The sequence below is a fragment of the Chiloscyllium plagiosum genome, unplaced genomic scaffold, assembly GCF_037043375.1.
Source record: "Chiloscyllium plagiosum isolate Xiang-an unplaced genomic scaffold, Cpla_swu_hap1 HiC_scaffold_10, whole genome shotgun sequence".
Classification (NCBI taxonomy): Eukaryota; Metazoa; Chordata; class Chondrichthyes; order Orectolobiformes; family Hemiscylliidae; genus Chiloscyllium; species Chiloscyllium plagiosum.
The window spans coordinates 91,634,482-91,656,716 of record NW_028270148.1 but is presented as its reverse complement, the minus strand read 5'-3'; the positions used below and the strand labels follow the sequence as shown (position 1 = coordinate 91,656,716).

The 22,235-nt window shown below is 42.5% G+C and overlaps 1 protein-coding gene across 6 annotated transcripts in view; it reads left to right on the top strand.

Annotated features, from left to right (window-relative positions):
* The window catches only part of LOC122553002 (retinol dehydrogenase 13-like), a 92,962-nt gene that overhangs the window by 34,248 nt on the left and 36,479 nt on the right, over positions 1-22,235 (top strand). For 4 of the 6 annotated variants that reach the window (XM_043696394.2, XM_043696392.2, XM_043696386.2 and 1 more), the window contains exon 2: positions 14,818-14,936. The exons of 1 other annotated variant lie outside the window; for it this stretch is intronic. In XM_043696394.2, coding sequence (XP_043552329.1) covers positions 14,818-14,936 — 119 coding nt within the window. Of the gene's footprint in view, positions 1-8,252; positions 8,366-14,817; positions 14,937-22,235 lie in introns of all 6 variants that reach the window. One more of the 6 variants, XM_043696387.2, reaches the window with a different exon arrangement.

Genomic DNA, 22,235 nt, shown 5'->3' with positions numbered 1-22,235 from the left:
TAAACCTATGCCGAGGTAAAAACAGTGACTGCAGATGCTGGAAACCAGATTCTGGATTATTGGTGCTGGAAGAGCACAGCAGTTCAGGCAGCATCCAAGGAGCAGCGAAATCGACATTTCGGGCAAAAGCCCGATTTCGCTGCTCCTTGGATGCTGCCTGAACTGCTGTGCTCTTCCAGCACCAATAATCCTAAACCTATGCCGTCTAGTTCTGGACTCCCTGACCCCAGGGAAGAGACTTTGCCTATTTACCATATCCATGCCCCTCATAATTTTGTAAACCTCTATAAGGTCACCCCTTAGCCTCCGACGCGCCGGGGAAAACAGCCTGTTCAGCCTCTTCCTATAGCTCAAATCCTTCAACCCTGGCAATATCCTTGTAAATCTTTTCTGAACCCTTTCAAGTTTCACAACATCTTTCCGATAGGAAGGAGACCAGAATTGCCCACAATATTCCAACAATGGCCTAACCAATGTCCGGTACAGCTGCAACATGACCTCCCAACTCCTGTACTCAATACTCTGACTAATAAAGGAAAGCATACCAAACGCCAGCTTCACTATCCTATCTACCTGCGACTCTACTTTCAAGGAGCTATGAACCTGCACTCCAAGGTATCTTTGTTCAGCAATACTCCCTGGGAACTTACCATTAAGTGTATAAGTCCTGCTAAGATTTGTTTTCCCAAAATGCAGGATCTCGCATTTATCTGAATTAAACTCCATCTACCACTTCTCAGCCCATTGGCCCATTTGGTCAAGATCCTGTTGTAATCTGAGGTAACCCTCTTCGCTGTCCACTATGTCCTCATTCAGCTTAGTGTTCACTTATTTTGCATCTGCTTGGAAGCTAACAGTATTTCTATCTTACCATGCTTTTTTGCAATTTGTCCCCTTTTTCCAGAGCTTGAATGGTTTCAGTACCTATGTTATGACTTGCCTTTTAGTGCAGACACAAAACAAGATAGCTGGTCATGGTTCTAAGCAGTTGTCAGTCAAGGAGACAGATGTGTTGTTGTGTAGCCGCATATGATGTCAATCTCATACCTACGCCTTATGGTTGCACTTAAGTTGCCATGTCTCTCAGTTTTGGGAGAGTAGTCGTCAGTGAAGTCAAAGTAGACATCCTTTCGTCAAGTGGTCCCAGAAGAGTAAATTAAGAACAACCTCTCATTATCAGTGTTGAGGCTTGGGTACATTCAGTTGGCTGCTTGGCCAGTTGGAGTCGGGGTGTTGTGTCTGGGGAGTGGGCCAAGGTTGTTCCTTTGGGCCCATACCACCAGTTTGAGGAGTTGTAGGAAATTCTGGGAGCTGCACAAAGATCAGTCGGGGTCTGGCCAGCCATTAATTGCAGCTGTCCATCCCATTTGGTCAAAGGGGTGGGCCATGGTAAGTTATCACTGTCTGTTCAATAAAAGTCAAGGGGATTAGTATCTGGGCCACTGCTGTGGGAGGAAAGCTGGGGGACTCATTTGTGGGGACTGGAGTCAGTCAACTGGGATACATGTGGACTACGGTTGTGAGGATGGTAACGAACCATGTGGAAAAGGGGAACAGAAAGTAAAGCATGCCAGGGGTTGGGGTGGGGGTGAGTAGGAGAGTTATCAGCAGTCAACACTACCATGCCTTTGGAGGAGGCGACGTATGACTACTAGTATATTGCCTCTCTGCCTGGGGCTTGGAGGAATAAAGTAGCAGATGACCAGTTTGATTATTGGTTTGGGTACAAATGTGGGGAGGTTCAAAATCAATGGGGTTGATGGGAATGGCTACCAAGAAGGCAATGTGTATATTTGGGGGTTCACCAAGGATAGATGACTGAGCCTGAAACTTGCTGTATGAAATGTGATTGATGCTTCCTTCCATCTTAATGCAAATAGCAAGTGTGCAATGGAACTGAAAAATGAATGCCATTTACTGCATGCCAAGTGCATGGCATATGTATTTCGTTCTGAGTGAGCTTTTATTTTTGCCTTTTGAAGGCTTCATAAAAAAGTTATATTCCCTTATGATATAGAAGAAAAAGACACCTGCAGGCACGACATGCTGTATGTGAACCTTGGGCATTACCTTATGGATTGCAGATCCTGGCTTCAAGCAGCTTTGACCACATGCATCACGAAGAATTGATGCCAGTAATATTTGTGATACACAAGCAACATATTGCGGCCTGGAAGGATACTTGTCCAAGTTCAAAGCATCTTCCAAGTTTTCGTAACCTGCATATGGTGTAAGAGCTTCTCCCTTCACATCCTAATACCTTGTGTAGCATTAAGATGGCCGGGATCTGGTATCTTCCATCTTGTAGTTGTAACTAAACATTTGCTCGCACAGCGTTTGATGAAAAGTGAACATATATTTAGAATGAAATGTAATTTGACATCTGTATGCCCTCAGATGGTCTTCCATTTCCTCCATCTACATCTAGATGCAGTCCTGCCTTGTTGTGGAACCCATTAATCTTGGAGTTTTGAGCAGGAACCATGGGCATTTGATGGTTAGAGAGCCCAGATTTGTGTACTTCCGAGAGGCGGGTATACCTTTCTGAACTTGAAGTCCCACATGGGACTGTTAGGGCAGGTGAAAGGCTCAGTCACTTCTGAAGTGGCTTGAAAGGAGACTTCTGGGTGCTTGTATGTGGTACCTCCTCCAGCTAGGAACCTACTGGCACCTTTTCTGTCATCTTTTGAGCAAGAGGCACCTGGAATAATAAGATCCCTTAACTCCCTTCATCCTTACTATTGATGCTGAGCACCTGTGGCGAGAGTAGAGGAGCATAGCTCCATGCATTTATCCAGCAAACTGAGTGCTTTGTATGCATGGAGGTAGCCAGATGCTTGCATGCTTGAGGCAAGCATGATGCAGATATTGTTGGTGCAGTCTTGCAACCATTGTCAGCCTACCTAGTGCCTTCAGCAAACCTGTCTGCTGCTCCTGTGTCTGCTTCTGCATTTGAATAAAGTTCATAATGGCTGACACCATGGGATCCTGTTGAGCCTGAGGCAAAGCAAATGCCTGGTCTCCAGCAGTCCTCCAAGTGCCAGTGACCTGAGGTGTTTGTTCCTCAACCATTGTTGTGATATGCTCACTGGGAGGTGCTCCCAACTCTAATCCAGCTAAAGTACTGGCCAGGTTTTTCAATATCTGACCTGGTGGAGGCTTCAGGAGTCTGCTTTTGCTTGTGCATGCTCTGCAGGATACATGGCTTCTTCAGAGCTGGAGGAAGAAATGTGTTGTGGGGCTCGCCTCTTAGCCACTAAGACCACAGAGATGCCACTGGTACCATCAGAAAACAAAAGAACGTGTAATGAACAATGGGTAGACTAGCATAATAATGCAGTGCTTCTTACATGGTTGCTGGGACGTGCATGTTTGGCATCACTGCATCAATGGTTGTTGTCCTCAGCAGACAGTACCAGGATTCTCATGGATGAAGAGCAAATATCAGACACCTGTCAGCGGTGCTGGCTGACTCCTTATTGTGGTTTATTTTGTTATGGAATGAGACAAAGGAGGGATTAAGTAAAGAGAATGTGGCTAACACAGCTGTTAGGGTTGGTCCATGTGGGGAAATGGTGGTGAGGTATTTTGTATGAATGAGTAGGCAGCATGTAGACCATTCAAGGTTAAAGGTGCTGGGGTAGACTGGGCTGAGCAAGAGTAGGTGCAAGTGGGGCAAGGTTGTGAGATTATCATCTTTTTCGTTGGAATTCTTACGCACTTGATGCAACTGCAACACACAACTTTGAACAGCAAAATTTATTTAAGCACAGTACAGTATAAGCTTTCTGGAGAAACCCTTAACACTTTGCAATGCTTGCGAAGCCATTTCAAGGGATCTCTCTGAACAAAGGAAACTGTCCTTCCTTGACACAAAATCTTTACATTAGAGTCAGTAATGTCCAGAAGACAACCCCCAGCCATCCCCCCACAGTTGCATGCCACAGTTACACAAGGCAATGACCACATCATTTCCAGAAACAATAAAATGTAAATCATCCCTTAATGGTCAAATTTGTTGTGAATCGTTTTTTAACTGCAGAGTAGTCAAAATTCCAACTGTAATGTTCTTAGTGATTTATGAATAGGTTGTTGAGTTCTTTTTTTTATTCTGAATAACGAGGAAATGGCCATGCAAATGGCTCTGAATGGTAAGGGATGGGAATGTAAGTTCCTTACAATCTACCCGTAAGTCAGAGGCATCCCACCATAGCCTCGGGACATCCAATTTCCTGCAGGTCCGCAGAGCAAATTAACCCTTTAATATCTCAAGACTGAGTGTAGGCAGCAAAAAGGTCATGAACGCTTTGTGGTGTGGGGCAATTGGCGTGAGTGACCTTGAGCCTTTGTGGGAGGTGGGCACAATAGTGGAGTGAGTGTAACGTGACAAGATGGTAAATGCTGGGTGTCTTTCTGGACTGCTAACATTGCTTTGAACTAGGTGACAACCAGGTTGGCAGAGTCTGGTGTTGCCATTTCCTCTGCTGGTCCTGCAGGAAGTGGAACCCCTCTTTCGTGCCACTGTGTCCACCAGAACCTCTAAGAGGGCCAACTTCTAATTGTTTGGCATGTCTAGCGTGAATACTACAAACTGTGCTGGGCATCTCCAAATTGCCAGCGCTTGACTTGGTGCATTTTAAATAGTGCTGGAACCAGGTATCCAATGTCTCACAGTAATTGCACCTACTTCCAATGGTGAGTGGGAGAATATGACAAGTGGGCTGCCATAGTGTGGTGCACAGGTAACGAGGGAACACAGCATGAGAACTTGCTTTGCTTGCCAGAATTGACACCGCGTGGATTTGTGGTAAAGTTCAGCCCTACGTCTTTTATTACAGTCCATGTTTTAATTCACTTAATGTTTGACAAATATAGCACAATTAGGCGAAAGTGAGGACTGCAGATGCTGGAGATCAGATCAAGATTAGAGAGTGGTGCTGGAAACGCACAGCAGGTCAGGCGGCATCCAAGGAGCAGGAAAATGGACGTTTCGAGCAAAAGCCCTTCAGGCTTGTTATATATAGCACAGTTAACCAGCTTTGAGGCCATAATCTTCAGATTATTGTGCTACAAATGTGTCCACACCTGAACTTTGTATCTTGACATTTCCATCAAAGTTCAAAGCAAAAGTGAGGAGTTTTTTTTAAATTTAGTTTAATATGCGACATGCCTGTCTGATAGCCTTTGAGTGTTACTGAAGAAACATGTGCCAATATTGTGTAATCAATATCTAAAAGAGAAGATCACCAAAATAAAAAAAATGAATTTGAAAGGTAACATGTAAGTTCAAAGTTTGTGAGAAGATTTGTAGCTCAGGTGCTCGTTGTTGTTGTTCTGTTCGCCAAGCTGGAAATTTTTGTTGCAAACGTTTCGTCCCCTGTCTAGGTGACATCCTCAGTGCTTGGGAGCCTCCTGTGAAGCGCTTCTGTGATGTTTCCTCCGGCATTTATAGTGGCCTGTCCCTGCCGCTTCCGGTTGTCAGTTTCAGCTGTCCGCTGTAGTGGCCGGTATATTGGGTCCAGGTCGATGTGTTTGTTGATGGAGTTTGTGGATGAGTGCCATGCTTCTAGGAATTCCCTGGCTGTTCTTTGTTTGGCTTGCCCTATAATGGTAGTGTTGTCCCAGTCGAATTCATGTTGCTTGTCGTCTGCGTGTGTGGCTACTAAGAATAGCTGGTCGTGTCGTTTCGTGGCTAGTTGATGATCATGGATGCGGATCGTTAGCTGTCTTCCTGTTTGTCCTATATAGTGTTTTGTGCAGTCCTTGCATGGGATTTTGTACACTACATTAGTTTTGCTCATGCTGGGTATCGGGTCCTTCGTTCTGGTGAGTTGTTGTCTGAGGGTGGCTGTTAGTTTGTGTGCTGTTATAAGTCCTAGTGGTCGTAGTAGTCTGGCTGTCAGTTCTGAAATGCTCCTGATGTATGGTAGTGTGGCTAGTCCTTTGGGTTGCGGCATGTCCTCGTTCCGTTGTCTTTCTCTTAGGCATCTGTTGATGAAATTGCGCGGGTATCCGTTTTTGGCGAATACCTTGTACAGGTGTTTCTCTTCCTCTTTTTGCAGTTCTGGTGTGCTGCAGTGTGTTGTCCCTTTTGAATAGTGTCTTGATCAATAATGTCGTGTACAAAATCCCATGCAAGGACTGCACAAAACACTATATAGGACAAACAGGAAGACAGCTAATGATCCGCATCCATGAACATCAACTAGCCACGAAACGACACGACCAGCTATCCTTAGTAGCCACACACGCAGACGACAAGCAACATGAATTCGACTGGGACAACACTACCATTATAGGGCAAGCCAAACAAAGAACAGCCAGGGAATTCCTAGAAGCATGGCACTCATCCACAGATTCAATCAACAAACACATCGACCTGGACCCAATATACCGGCCACTACAGCGGACAGCTGAAACTGACAACCGGAAGCGGCAGGGACAGGCCACTATAAATACTGGAGGAAACACCACACAAGCGTTTCACAGGAGGCTCCCAAGCACTGAGGATGTCACCTAGACAGGGGATGAAACGTTTGCAACAAAAATTTCCAGCTCAGCGAACAGAACCACAACAGTAACATGCAAGTATCACAACTGGACTGATTTTACACTTCAGATAATTCTTGTTCAATATTTATAAAAGCCTTTCAATGTATTTATAGTATAATAACCTTTTTTGAAGTGTGAGAAAGGAAACCACCAGTATTCTTTTGAAGTATTCACCCATGTTTGATAGCAGGCATGCAGTGGTTTTGTGCAGCTACATTTTGTTCCTGGCAAGAATCATACGTTTTGGACTTTGCTACATCTTTCAGCAGTGCAAAGGTATTTTTTGTTTCTTTGGTTAGAAAAGCCGCAAGTTATTTTTGTCACTAAGATTTCTGTGAAGTGTGGGTTCTGTCTGAGTTTTTGTTTCTTCAATTGAACCGTTGAAAACCACCCATTATAAAATTAAGATTTTAGTATTTGAATGTTTTAATGTAGTGATTAGTTCTAAATGTCTTCGATAATAAATTAAAGAAATATTATCAAAGCCAGCTCATTGGCATCACAAATACTTAACGTCTTTGATAATATTTTAACATGGAGCAATCCACTGATTTGAAACTTAACCTTGTAAAGTAACTTTGATTTTTTTCTGTGGAACATTGTCATGTTTTGACAATCATGTTGATAATATAAGAAGGAAGGAAAGGGAGAGAATGGGAGCATGAAACTGGGGTGAAGTTCAATTTACAATGGGGCACATAGTGCGTGTAGTTTTGTGCAAATAACAAGGTCACTTTATTTGAGGATGGGAAATACTTCAATTGGGCAACTAGTGGAAAATAAGGTGAGGTGAGGAATAGGAAAGGGTTGGTGTGTTGAAAAATACCTCATTGGAGAGAGAAGTTAGTTTTCCAACAAATGAGAAAGCTCCAACTTTGCTAAAATTAAAAAGGTTTTGGTATTGTTGTAGGTAAATCACCATAGACTACCTTTTTAATTTGGCTAACTTGTTAAGAAATCTCTCAACCAATCAAGTACTGAAACAATGATTTCAACTTTATTGCATGCAGCAACCAACATAGACCCCTCAAGTAAGCAAGTTAAGCCTCCCAACTCAACTTGGTTGTTACCAATTAATGATGGAATCTGTCTCTGGGTGTGTCCAAGGTTTGATCCTTGTGGAGAAAGTGAGGACTGCAGATGCTGGAGATCAGAGCTTAAAAATGTGTTGCTGGAAAAGCGCAGCAGGTCAGGGAGCATCAAAGGAACAGGAGAATCGACGTTTCGGGCAAAAGCCTGAAGAAGGGCTTATTCCCGAAACGTCGATTCTCCTGTTCCTTTGATGCTCCCTGACCTGCTGCGCTTTTCCAGCAACACATTTTTGATCCATGTGGAGTTTTGGTCTGGTGTTGTATAAGAATCCAATGTTCTATCTTGCAAGTTATTGATGTTTCAATAGATTCATTCATCCCAATATTGGTTCTGCTTCAGGAGACCTCAAGATTTTGCTTCCACGTTATCAGAAGTAACTCCTGTCTTTCTTGTTACATTCGGTGTTTGCTGTCTGTATGAAAACACGGCTTTTCCTGCAATTAACCCCTTTCTTGCCTCAGTCTAAAAAGGGCAACCCCTCATTTGAAAGAGTATTCTTAGTTCTAAACTGTCCCACCAGAGGAAACATTTTTTTTTCCACATGCGTACTGTCAAGACTCCTTAGGATCTTTGTTTCAAATAATTCACCTCTTACTCTTCAATTCCAGCAGAGAGAAACCTTGCCAGTCCACAACCATTCCTCATTCGAAAACCCACCCATATCGCTCGAGTAAGCTTTGCTGAACTATGTCCACCAGGCTGACATCTTAGCTGCAATGAGGTAATCAATGCATTTACGTGGTACTCCTGATGTGGTACCAGTGTCATGTATAACTGAAACATAACTGGTCTACTTAGTCTTAATCAGTGGCACTCAATTAGCTTTCATAATTACTTGCTATACCTGCAAATTAAAGTAATGCCATTTAAATAGCAGGAAATGTAGATTACTCTATCTCAAAGCTCTCCTATCACTATTTGGATAATATGCTATATTTAATTTTCCTGCTAAAATGGATCTTCTGGCAATCCAAGTACTACACATCAACTAGTCCCCTTTATCCATAGCACATGCTGTTTCGTCAGAAGAGCTCCAATAAATTAATTGGACACCATTTCTTTTTCACAAAACCATGTTGCCTGATTACTTTGAGGTTTAGTAATGTTGTGCTTTAATAATAGTTTCAAACACATTCGCCCTGCCAAGTTAACTGACCTGTAGTTTATTGCTCTATCTCCTTTCCTTTCTGAATAAAGGCATGACACTTTATATTTTCCAATCTAATGGAACTGAAGTCAGGAAATTTTGAAAAAAATTAACCAATGCATTTATTACATTACTAGCCACTACTTTCAAGACCCTAGGATAAAAATACGTTGGGATCCTGGGACTTGTCAATCTGCAGCTCCAATAATTTGCTCAATACCACTTCCCTGATGGTTGTTACTTTCTTGAATTCCTCCCTCCATGCCATGTCCTGGTTTTAAAATTATTTCTGAGATGTTATTTGGATCCTCTATATTGAAGAGCATTGTAAAATACCTGTTTACTTCATATGCCATCATATTTTACGCTAAAAATTCCTTAGAGTCACTTTCTTTCAGACCACTGCTCACTTTAACTTACAAAAAAAGTGCTTCAGTGTATATTTTTAATATCTCTAGTGCTCTCTTACTCAAATTTCCCTCCTTTACATTTTTTGTCATTCTGTTTTTTTAATATTCTGTTCAAATTTCTGACCTGCAATCCATTTTTTGCACAATTTACGTCTTTGTTCACTTTAAGTTTGGTAAGAATGTTCATCTTTTCAGTTTATCAAATCATGAGGGGTATGATCAGGTGAATAGCTCAGGCCTTTTCCGCAGGATAGGGGAGTCCAAAACTAGAGGGCCTAGATTTAAGGTGTTCGGGGGAAGATTTAAAAGGGACCTGAGGGGCAACTTTTTCACACATAGGGTGATGTGTGTTTGGAAGGAGCTGCCAAAAGGAGATGGTGGGGGCAGGTACAGTTAAAAGATTTAAAAGGCATCAGGGTGGGCCTATGAATACGAAGGGTTAAAAGGGATATGGACCAAGTGCTGACATTTGGTTGGTTTAGGATATCTGCTAGGCACGAATGACTAAGACCAAAGGGTCTGTTTCTGTGCTGTACAGCTCTAACTCTAGTTAACCGCAAGTCCTTTCCTTTGAATTTATAAATATGTGTATTTTGAAATATCCCCTTACATGTCTACTATAATATCACCATTGACCTATTCATTAACCTAATTTGCCAGATCACTTCAGCTGTTTCTGCTTTCATGCCTTCATCATTACCTTTTATTTAAGTTGAAAATAATAGTCTTGAATCCACTTGAATTTTACTAGTTGATAGTCCTCCAGATACATTTTGTTTTGGTGTGCACCCCTGAGAACAGCCATACAGCACAGTGCTTTTAGGATTGGATTATGTTGCTTGAGAGAATGACTAACTGGAGCATGTATGTTTGATTTCAGCCAGTTGGATCAAACAGCTGTTCTGATACTGAACACTAAATGTCCTGATCAAAGAATTCAAATACATTGATGACCTTTTTTTAATTTTGAACATCTTTTTTCTCTCATGATCATATTTGACTTTCTTGAGGACAGTTGCCAAAGACATGACAATCTACTAACAATGTTTACAAAGTCAGTATTTAAGTTCGTGTCAGCTGTTTGACCTCAGACTTTGTAGGCTCATCTAGTGTTCACACATGTACTTCTAACTAAGAAAGGATAGTGTGCAGTAGTGGAGTATTAGCGTTTTGGCTTCTTAGAGTCATAGAGATGTACAGCATGGAAACACACCCTTCGGTCCAACCCATCCATGCCGACCAGATATCCCAACCCAATCTAGTTCCACCTCTCAGCACCCGGCCCATATCCCTCCAAACCCTTCCTATTCATATACCCATCCAAATGCCTCTTAAATGTAGCAATGTACCAGCCTCCACCGCATCCTCTGGCAGCTCATTTCGTACACGTACCACCCTCTGTGTGAAAACATTGCCCCTTGGGTCTCTTTTACATCTTTCCCCTCTTACTCTAAACCTATGCCCTCTAGTTCTGGACTCCCTTACCCCAGGGAAAGGACTTTGTCTATTTATCCTATCCATGCCCCTCATAATTTTGTAAACCTCTATAAGGTCACCCCTCAGCCTCCGACGCTCTAGGAGAAACAGCCCCAGCCTGTTCAGCCTCTCCCTATAGCTCAAATCCTCCAACCCTGGCAACATCTCTTGTAAATCTTTTCTGAACCCTTTCAAGTTTCATAACATCTTTCCGATAGGAAGGAGACCAGAATTGCATGCAATATTCCAACAGTGGCCTAACCAATGTCCTGTACAGCTACAACATGACCTCCCAACTCCTGTACTCAATACTCTGACCAATAAAGGAAAGCATACCATACGCCGCCTTCACTATCTTCAGCCAGGTTTTTACAGAGGCCAGCTATCTTTCTACGTGATGCTCTGCTGATCAAATCTGAGAAACTCCTGACATTTACTGTTTTAAATGACTGATCCAAGGGCTTTATTGCTTCTAAGACACATCTTTGCTTAATGCTGCTCAAAAAACTAAAGCTTAACAGCAGGTTCTAATATGTATTTGAATATTTTCTCGTTGTGGATGTTAGATCAACCAGAATCCACTGCCCACTTCACTATCTTTTTTTCGGATTCTGTGACCTGTCCTACTATATAGTTCTGGAAATGAATTATGCAATTAAGAAACTTCTAAACAGAGCTGGATTTATTTCATTGAGGGTTGTTCATTGAATTATGCTTTTCATTTCTTACGTATTTAATTTCTGAGCTTTGTAACATTTGGCTTTCCTGATTTCTTTGCATTTTCTCCATTCCCGAAATGAAATATTTCTTTTTAAAGAGGAATTTTGTGAAGGATATGGATTCCAAATCCTTCAGTTAAATGAGGAGGTTGTTTGAGGCATCTCTGACAAATCCATTGAGGCTCTCAAATGGTATCTGCCAGTACAGATCAGTGGTATAAAATACTGTATGAACTTGAATTCTATCCAAAATTTAGCTAGTTCATCATTGTTTTGTCCCCTGTCAATTTTTTTTCTTTTACGATAAAATTAATTTTTGATTGCAACTTAGAATTGCCAACTCTCTGGGTAGGGAAATGCCAAGGAGCCAGGATTTTTGCCAGTTTTGTCCTTTCCCTTATGAAAGTGTTGGATGTTGCTGGAATCTGGCTGTATAAACCCTTCAATAAGATGCTCAGAATATGAGCTTAGACAGTGAATGTTAAGGTGTTATTTGACTAATTTGGGAGCAGGGAAATAGCCAGGCTCATTTTACCCTTATCTGATCTCTACATGTTTGCCTTCCAGAGTTGGAAAATGCACTAAGCAGAAACTAGGGTTCAGAGTATACTGGGGAGGCCAATGAATTCCCCTAGAAAGGACCAAGAAATGGTCCCTGAATTGGGTCTGGGATGCTAGTGATGGAGAGACATGTTGAGCTCGTGGAGAAATACTGGAGACTCTGCTGTCCGGCTCTTAAATTCTTTTGTAACAAGGGCACTTTGTTCCTTCAGAGACGCTTGAGTGCTATTTGTGTTTGACTTCCTTTGCATCATAAGAAGGATTACACCAACGCTTGAAATAGAGAAAGCATGATATAATTTTTTAGGGCTGTAGTGGCAACACCTTTGAGCCAAGAGGCCTGGGTTGAAGTCCCACCTTTACCAGAGTGGTGTCATAACCTAAACGGCTATTGGAGTATATATCGAAAAGTCTGAAAGGACTCTTCATAAGACTTGGAAATAGAGGTGTTTTGGCCAGTTTTACGCAATCAAATGGATTTGTTCAAGTAATTGACATCAGTTAAAGTTAAGGATGCCTATGGAAATTGGTACATTGGATGCAATGTTGCTGGATAACATTTTCCTTTTTTTTTCTTCTTTCATTTTGTAACTTTATACTTTACTTAAATTGATTGTCAAACTCACGTTAATTCATGATTAGCAAGGTGTGAAGGTTTGGATAGATATTCAATAAATATTCAAACTATTTGTAGGGCCATGGGGAAAGAGTAGGTCGAACTGAGCATGGACATTAAAGGCTAAATGTCCTCTTTATGCCATGATTTAAGCAGTTGGAGACAATCAGCATTTCTGTGGTGGGGTACAAACTTTAAATGTGTATGGCAAAAGGTGTGACATTATATTGTGGGAGGTGGATGTAGTTTGTGAGTTCACCTTTTACCCTAAAGTGATTTGTGTTCTTAGCACCAGAACATCCTCCATGTTAAGCACTTCAAGCAAACTCTTGGTACAGTATAGTAATCATGCAAGAGGATGCTTTCACTGGGGGGAAAGAAAATCACTGAAACGTCAAGCATGAGAGTTAAATCATTCCTCATCTAATTGTTATCTTGTGCTAAAGAATTAATTTGTGTATTCCCCTTGTGGCACAGTTAGACCTTTTGAAAGTTAGTACACTGCATTTGTCAGCATTCATTTTTAATCAAGTATTAGGAGGTAAGAAACAAAGTTGCTAGAACAAGCGAAGAATGCTGGAGAGGCTCGTCACTTGCAATTTACTTTTAACAGGATGCAGATGTGGTAGGCATTCACAATAAGTGCCAACTAGTTAGAATTTTCACTTTTAAATTAGAAATCGGAGATTTATGTATAATTATCAAGAACCTACAGTCTTTGGAATTTGTGTTGTCTTGTCCATTTGAAAGAAGTAAACATTAAGGTCAACACAAATACAGAAGATAAGGTTGCCAAGTGACTATCAATATTAATGTAGTTATTGAGAAAAGAGCATCTGAAAATTGAAAAAGGTCATGCAAACCTCAAAGAATGTTTGGGAAAGGTCCTTGAAAAAACCTTCTGCAACCTCATCTGGAAACCCTACTCTAAATTATTCCCTTCCATACCTTGAAGTATTACATCAATTATGGCACCCCAACCATTGCCTTAATTGAGATCATCTAATTTGGCTCCTAGTTAAAACTTGAACCATGGAATGTCTGGTGTTACTTGTCGTTATGCTGTACGGAATCCCTCTACTCATTAAGACGTTGGAGGCCCTTCAAGTCTGTCTTTGTAATGTAATACAAATAGGGCAGTAGCTAATTGATTTGAGGGAGAAAAATTGTCAGCAAGTGCAATTCTTCCAGCACTATGTACTAGTTGAGCACGAGAGAAAGCACTGGGTAGTTCAAGTTGAGATTATCTGCAACCATCCTCTGGTTCTTTCAAAGTGGAATTCAAGGATCAGTGCAAACTGCTGCAAATAGAGTAACCTAAATTGTACATTTTAGCTTAAGGCAATAGCTTTTTTAAGAATTACATTGAGCCTTTTAATTCTGTACAGTGGCAGTCTTTCCATTCCAAGCATCAGGTTCAGCCCTCTGGAATAGAATTCCTCTCATATCAGGTGTAGTATCAGCAAAGAACAGACAGATTCTACCTGTTTCAGGCACTTCGGTCAGCACTGGGTCATGCAATGTGTCCGTTTTAGATGCAGAGTTCCCTTTTAAATTTGTTGCTTTATCAAGTTCATGCTTATGTCATTGAAAGTCTGCTGTGACTCCACTGATCGCACGCTCACATGGAAATCACAGGATTTTGGGTACAAAGGAGGTTAAGGCGTGAACACACAAATCAGTGTTGCAGCACTGAAGAAAGTCTGCATTGTCAAATGGACCAAATGAGATATTAAACCAAAGTTCTACTTACCTGCTTGAATGCATGTAAAAAATCTCATGGAGTTATGCCTGGTGATAGTCAATTCTTAAAACTGACCCCTCTCAGGGGGATTGGAGTTGGCTGGATGACTAGCTTGTGATGCCAACAGTACGCATTCAATTCCTGCACTGAATGAGGTTATTGTGAATGTTTATTCTCAATCTATTCCCCCTCTCTTAAGGAGTGCTGACCCTCTGGTTAAACCACCATCAGTTGTGTCTCTGATGAGAGTGTAGTTTACCTTTATGTATCCCAAGTTAGCATTAATCTATTTTTTTACCTTACCATTATGTTGCTGTTTGTGGAAGTATTGTGGAAACATATTGGTAAAAAGATTGCAGTCAGTGCAACAATGACTGCGCTTTAAAAAGTGCTGAATTTGATGTAAAGTACGAGGATGTCCAGTGGTGATGAAAGTGCTTATAAATTACTTTTTCTTTTGAAATGCTCACTAGTTCAATGTAATCTAATTTACTTTTTAGAGACTATGCAACGGGTGGAATGTGTCCAAGTAAAGCAACAGTATCGGGAAAAACTATAATCGTAACTGGAGCAAACACTGGTATTGGAAAACAAACTGCCCGAGAACTGGCCAGCAGAGGTAAAGTCAGAGGACAGGGAACAGGGAAAGAACCCTTGGACTATTGTCTGTGTTTTTGTCCTGAATCTCTCAGCACTATTTGTTAAATTGGCATTATCATCCTCAGTCTACTGCCAAGCTAATCAATGTACCATGTTTTTCTCAGTCCTTAATCCTCAGTATTAACACTTATGAGTGGAAAAGCACAGAATTGCAACACAATGCATTTGGCCAAACCAGTCTACCTAAAATTTAAATGAAAGGGAAATAGTGTGGTTGCTGGAAATTGAAATAAAGACAGGAAATGTTGCCAGTGCTCGACTGACCTGGCAGCATCTGTGAAGAATGGAACAGAACCAGTGCAATATATTTTGCAATTAGTGGGGAAGCCATGTTAACTGGGTTGAAAGTTAGAAGTGACCACTTGATCTGGAACTGGGACATAAGGCAACTTATTACCCTGCTGCCACCAAGGCCATTGTTTGATTAAGAATGTCTGTCTGTCTTTCCCAAGAATTCCAAGAAGTTAGTCCAACTGCAGTAGGTAAAGCGGCCAAAGCACGTCTTGATATTGGCACGCATTACCAAAATCAGAGATTAACCCATTTGAATGCCAAATGCTCTTTGCAAGTTTCATGTCTGTAAACTGTTAAATATGTGGCTCTTGTCTCAATGTTGTCCACCACCGTTTTGACTGCCCTCCCCGCCAAAGAGCTGAGAAGATTTGAACCCAGAGTTGGTTGTCTTGATAACACATCATTGACCTAAACCATTAACTCACTTCCTTTCTCCATAAAGCGGGGTTTCTGAAAATGTTCAGGACCCAGTTGGAGTTGTGAGCTGTAATCTTACGGTTTGCAAGCTTTAAGATCACAATGGCTGCCATGGAACTTTCTCCCACCTTCTTTCCAAATTCTCTCGCTGTTCCCTGCTTTTACAGAAATTGATTGTGAAGAAGTTGAATATCAAGTTTCAACAATAAGCTTGAACATTAATTGTATTAATGCACAGCCATTGATATTTATCAGAAGGCAGTGAAATAGCTGGTGAAGCTGAAATATGAAGAATGTGGCAAGGCTGGATAAGTGGCACTGCTGTCACTCATTTTTGTCTTGTCAGTCTGTTTTCTGTCTGGCTGCTAGGCAAAGGGATAGTCCAGACAGTAGGCATGAAATAAATATTACCAGGCAAGGTCTCCTGCTTCTATTCATTTGGAAATGGTCCTAGATATCAGGAAGTAAAGAAGGAGTCAGTAATTGGAAAGCTGGGGAAATTTTGGCCAGTGAAGGCCAGCATTCAGGTGGAGTGGAACAAAGTCAGCAATCGGATGGGCTGTCAGGGTTGGGGGAAAGTGGACTGGAAATCAGTGGTGGTGAAGCTGGATACTTCCTTAAGCACATTTGAACCAATCCCTGAAGGGATCAAATTGCGCTGTGTGGGAAGGTGAGTGAACTGATATATTTGGGCAGTGGCTAAACCTGAGACACTACACGTGTAGTGTCTCCCACCTGCCACTGCCCTCTACCCAAAAAAAGACTGTGGTGTGTTGATAAGGTTTTTCTTTTTCCTTTTTATTGTGTGCTAGTAAATAGTGTGACTGGTTTTTTAAAAAATGTTTTTGTTTGATTTGATTTCATTTATCTACTATCTGATATTATAGTTGGAATAAGTTAGCTGAAGAGTAAAAATGGCAGGAGATCCTAAACCCGTGTTATGCTCCTCTTGCTTAATGTGGGAGCTCAGGGACCTGGCTGATATCCCTCACTCCTTCACATACAGGAAGTGCATTCATCTGCAGCTCTTGTTAGACTGCATGAGAGCTCTGGAGCTGCAGGTAGACTCACTTTGGAGCATCCGCGATGCAGAGGGCATTGTGGATAGCACATTTAGTGAATTGGTCACACAATAGATTAGGATTGATGAGAAAGAAAGGGAATAGGTGACCAATAAGCAGAGAAAGATCAGAAGGCTGTGCAGTTGTCCCCTGTGGTCATCTCCCTCCAAAATAGGTGTACTATTTAGGATACTGTGAGGGGAGATGGCTCACCAGGGGAAGGCAGCAGTAGCCAGGTTCACGGCACCATGGCTGGCTGTGCTCTACAGAAGGAGTGGGAAAAAGAGTGGAAGGGCTATAGTCATAGGGGATTTAGCTTTTAAGGGGAGTAGATAGGTGGTTTTGTTGTCAAAATAGTCTCCTGAATGGCCTGTTGCTTCCCAGATGCACGGGTCAGGCATGTCTCAGATGGGCTGCAGGACATTCTGAAGGGGGAGGGTGAACTGCCAGCTGTTACGGTGCATATACAGGCACTAGTGGTATACGTTTCAAAAAAAAAACAGGATGAGGTCCTGCAAGCAGAATTTAGGGAGTTAGGAGCCAAGTTTAAAATATCGGACCTGAGAGGTAGTCGTTTGAGGATTGCTACCAGTGCCACATGCTATTCAGAGTAGAAATGAAAAAATAGGCAGGTTGACTGAGTGACTTGAGAGAGGCTGCACGAGGAGGGGTTCAGATATTTGCGATCAGTTCTGGGAAAGGTGGGACTATTATAAATCAGATGGTCTACACCTGAGCAGGACTGGAACCCATGTTCTGGAAGTGCTATTGCTGATGCTGTTAGTGAGGGGTTTAAACTCATGCGGCAGTGGGATGGGAACCAAATGAGGTGGTTAGTGGACAGTAAGGAGTTAATAACTGAAGCCTGGAAGGAACTAGATAATGAAGTCAGCATGACGAAGGGGTAAAGTAGGCAGGGAGCAGATGATGAGCACAAAGGGACAGGTGTCTGAGATGCATTTGTTTTAATGCGCAAAGCATAGTAGGTAAGGTTTGGATTAGTACCTGCGAGTATGATGTTATTACTATTACTGGGACCTAATTGAGGCAAGGGCAAGATTGGCAAAATCCCAGGATATAGATGCTTCAGGCAGGATAGAGAGGGAGGTAAAAGCGGTGGAGGTGTTGCGTTACTGTCACAGATGATATCACAGCTGTGCTGAAGGAGGGCAATATGGGCAGAGCTCAGAAATAGGAAGGGTGCAGTAACAATGTTGGGGCTGTACTACAGGCCTCCCAACAGTGAGTGAGGTCGAGGGACAAATATGTAGACAGATTATGGAAAGATGTAGGAGCAATAGGGTGGTGGTGATTGGAGATTTTAATTTTCCCAACATTGAGTGTGAGGTCTAGGTGGAGCAGAATTTGTAACCTGCACCCAGGAGGATTTTCTAGAGCAGAATGTAAATAGTTCAACTCGGGAAGGGGCCGTACTGGGCCTGGTGTTGGGGAGTGAGCCCGGCCAGGTGGTTGAAGTTTCAGTAGGGGATTACTTTGGCAATAGTGATCACCATTCCATGTGTCCATGAGTATTCTTTTTTTAAAAAAAAATGTATGGTCCTAAAGGAAGAGTGCTAAATTGAGGGAAGGCCAAGGGTAGCAAGATTGAGCAGAAGCTGGGGATTATGGTTTGGGAGCAACTGTTTGAGGGTAAATGCACATTTGATATGTGGGAGGCTTTTAAAGAGAGGTTGATTAGAGTTCAGTAGAAGTATGTCCCTGTGAAAATAAGGGATAGAAATAGCAAGATTAGGGAACCATGGATGACAGGTGAAATTTGAGAGACTAGCTAAGAGGCAAAAGGAAGTTTACATAAGGTGACTGAAGACAGACAAAGCTTTGAAGGAATATCAGGAATGTAGGACCAATCTGGAACAAGGAATTAAGAGGACTAAAAGGGGTCATGAAATATCTTTTAGCAGGTAAGGTAAGGAATAAGAAAAATCCCAAAGCCTTTTATTCAAAAATAAGGAGCAAGAGGGTAAGGAGAGAAAGGGTTGGCCCACTCAAGGGCAAAGGAGGAAAGTTATGCATAAAGTCAGAGAAAATGGGTGAGATTCTTAATGAACATCCACTGATGAGGGGGACGTGATGTGTGTTGAGGTTAGGGATAGATGTTTGATTACTCTAGGTCAAGTCAGCATAAGAACAGAGGAAGTGTTGGATATTCTAAAAGGCATTAAGGTGGACATGTCCCCAGTTCCAGTTGGGATCTATCCCAGGTTACTGAGGGAAATGAGAGAGGAAGTAGCTGGGGCCTTAACAAATATTTTTGCAGCATCCTTGAACACTGAGGTCCCAAAGGACTGGAGAATTGCTAATGTCTCTTTGTTTAAGAAGGATAGCAGGGATAATCCAGGTGATTATTGACCGGTGAGCCTGACATCAGTAGGAGCGGAACTGCTGGAGAACATATGGTAGGCTGATAGAGAAAGTGAAGTCGCATGGAGTCAAAGATGTACTAGCTAGATGGATAGAGAACTGGTTGGGCAGCAGACAGAGTAGTAGTGGAAAGGAGTTTCTCAAAATGGAGGATTGTGACCAGTGTTGTTCCACAGGGATCCAGGTTGGGATCACTGTTGTTTTGTGATATACGTAAATGATCTGGAGGAAGGTATATCTCTCATGATTTTGTATAGGTCTGATTAGCAAGTTTGCAGATGACACTAAGATTGGTGAAGTAGCATATGGTGAAGGAGACTGTCTGTCTGAGAATGCACCAGAATATAGATTGGAGAGTTGGGTGGAAAAATGGCAGTTGGAGTTCAATTCAGGCAAATTGAGAACCCATGCTGGAGAAAAAGCATTTTGCTATCCACCCTGTCAATACCTCTCATGATTTTGGAGACCTCAAACAGGTTCCCCCCTCAACCTCCATCTGCCAAATGAAAACAATCTTAATTTACTCAACCTCACTTCATAGCTAGATTGGAGAGTTAGGTGCAGAAATGGCAGATGGAGTTCAACCCAGGCAAATGTGAGGTGATTCAAGAGTGAACTATACAGTAAATTGAAAAGCCTTGGGGAAAATTGATGAACTGAGAGATCTGGGTGTTCAGGTCCATTGTTCCCTGAAGGTGGCAACGCAGGTCGATAGATTGGTCAAGAAGGCATGTGGCATGTTTTCTTTCATCGGGCGGGGTATTGAGTACAAGAGTTGGCAGGTCATGCTAGAGTTGTATAGGACTTTGGTTGGCCATGTTTGGAATAATGCGTATAGTTCAGGTTGCCACATTACCAAAAGGATGTGGATGCTTTGGAGAGGGTGCAGAGGAGGTTCACCAGGAACTTGTCTGGTAGGGAGGGCACTAACTATGAAGAGAGGTTGAGTAGTGTGAGCGCGGATGAAATGATATCAGTCCGAGCCCAGAGTGCGGTTCAACAATTGGTTACGTTTATTACTGCAGTAACGCCGGCGGAGATCAACCGAGGTCCAAATCTCGGCTGCTCTGCTGTTCCCATGCGCAGCTTCATATTATATACTTTTAGTTGTCAGGATGTGTGGGATTTGAGGATGAATGGGATGATAGTTCCCCATCATCACTGGAGTAGGTGCGAATAGGCTGTTTCCTGCCGTCCCAGGAGAGTTGCAGGGCACGCACAATAGGGTGCTAATTGGTTTATGTAAAACGGGTCCGGGTATTATCTGCTTGTCTCTCTCTCTGTGAGGCCGGGGCTAGCACCCCTCTTTGTTCCCTTGGGGTGTTGGTGTGTATTGGTCTGTCCGTACCTGTCTGATGGATGCCTGTCCTTTGTGTCAGAATGGCTCCGTATCGATGGGTATGTGTGTGTTTCAGTCAGTCTCTTGATGTGATTAGGAGATGGGTTTCCATATTTAATTAATTCCGGAGTTTTGGCCCATGAGTCATGGGTAATGTTGGTCTAGTGTGGATTCTATCTGTCCTCTGTCTCCTATCTCCCAGTCACGTGGGCAGACCGGCAGCTGCTGAGTTTTTGTGGGTTTAAAGCTGTGACTACTGTTTAAAACACAAAAATGAATTCTTATCGTTTCCTGATATAGGCATAGTCCCGTGGCAAATGCGGGGCGGTTCTGATGCCCGCTTGCAGTAGATTAGCATTATTTTCATTAGAAAGACAGAGGTTGAGGGGGGGAAGTGATTGAGCTCTACAAAATCATGAGAGGTTTCGACAGGGTGGATAGCAAGAAGCTTTTTTTTCCCCAGAGTCGGAGACTCCATTACTAGGGGTAATGAGTTCAAGGTAAGGGGTGGGGGGGACGTTTGAGAGACATAAGTGGAACATTGTTTATGCAGAGGGTGATGGGCGCCTGGGATGCGTTGCCAGCAGAAGTGGTGGAGGCGGGCACGAGAGCAACATTTAAAATCTATTTCGATTGATACATGAATGGGCAGGGCGCAGAGGACACAGACCCTGAAAAATAGGCGACTGGTTTAGATAGAGGATCTGGATTGGCGTAAGCTTGGAGGACCGAAGGGGTGTTCAATTTAACAATGTTAATAAAAGTCCCACCACGCCATAGCAAGGTACTTGTAGGACTCAATATCTGCCATTGTAAAAATTACAATACATGTTCAGGGGGTTGGATTTCTTTACTGCACTTCTTTACTTTTTAATTTCTAATTCTTATTTCATGGAAGGTATTAATTTCAAGGCTACAATTCACAGCTGTCCATTCTGCGAGATGTGCAATAAGATTTCAGGTATTCGATGGAAATGAGAGTGCATGGATTAATCAATTTTGACCCCCAGGCTATTAACTAGTAATTTTGAATTTTCAGAATAGCCAATGAAACTTAATAGACCTGAGAAGATCTCTTTTTCGGGTAAATTGGTGTTTGAACAAAGAATAATTTCAAAAATAACAATTGAATTACTCTTGCAGACACAAATACCTGGTCAGCTGTGAAGCTTCATAGACTGGTATTTTGACTGAACTTTTTTTTATTTCAAAAATATACTTTATTCATAAAATGCTTTGGTCTGTACAGTTGGACATGCCATACATGTGTAAACATTCCATTTGTTTGCATACCGAAACAGAGTAATCATTCCTATTTACAGGTCTGTACGATTACATTTTTAGCTTGGGCATCAGCAGAGCCCAAATGACTGCGCGAGCCCCCTGTTCTTCTTTAAGCAGGCAGATGTTACACGGTCTTTCCCCACCGCGCCTTGGCGGCAGTTGCCCCAAGCTTCAGCGCGTCCCTCAACATGTAGTCCTGGACCTTGGAATGTGCCAGTCTGCAACACTCAGTCGGGGTCAACTCCTTCAGCTGGAAGATCAACAGGTTTCGGACCGCCCAGAGAGCATCCTTCACCGAGGTGATGATCCTCCAGGCACAGTTGATGTTCGTCTCAGTGTGCGTCCTGGGGAACAGGCCGTAGAGCACGGAGTCCCACGTCTCGGCACTGCTCGGGACAAACCTCGACAAACACCACTGCATTCCTCTCCAGACTTCTGCGTGGGCACATTCCAGAAGGAGGTGTGTGACAGTCTCGTTTTC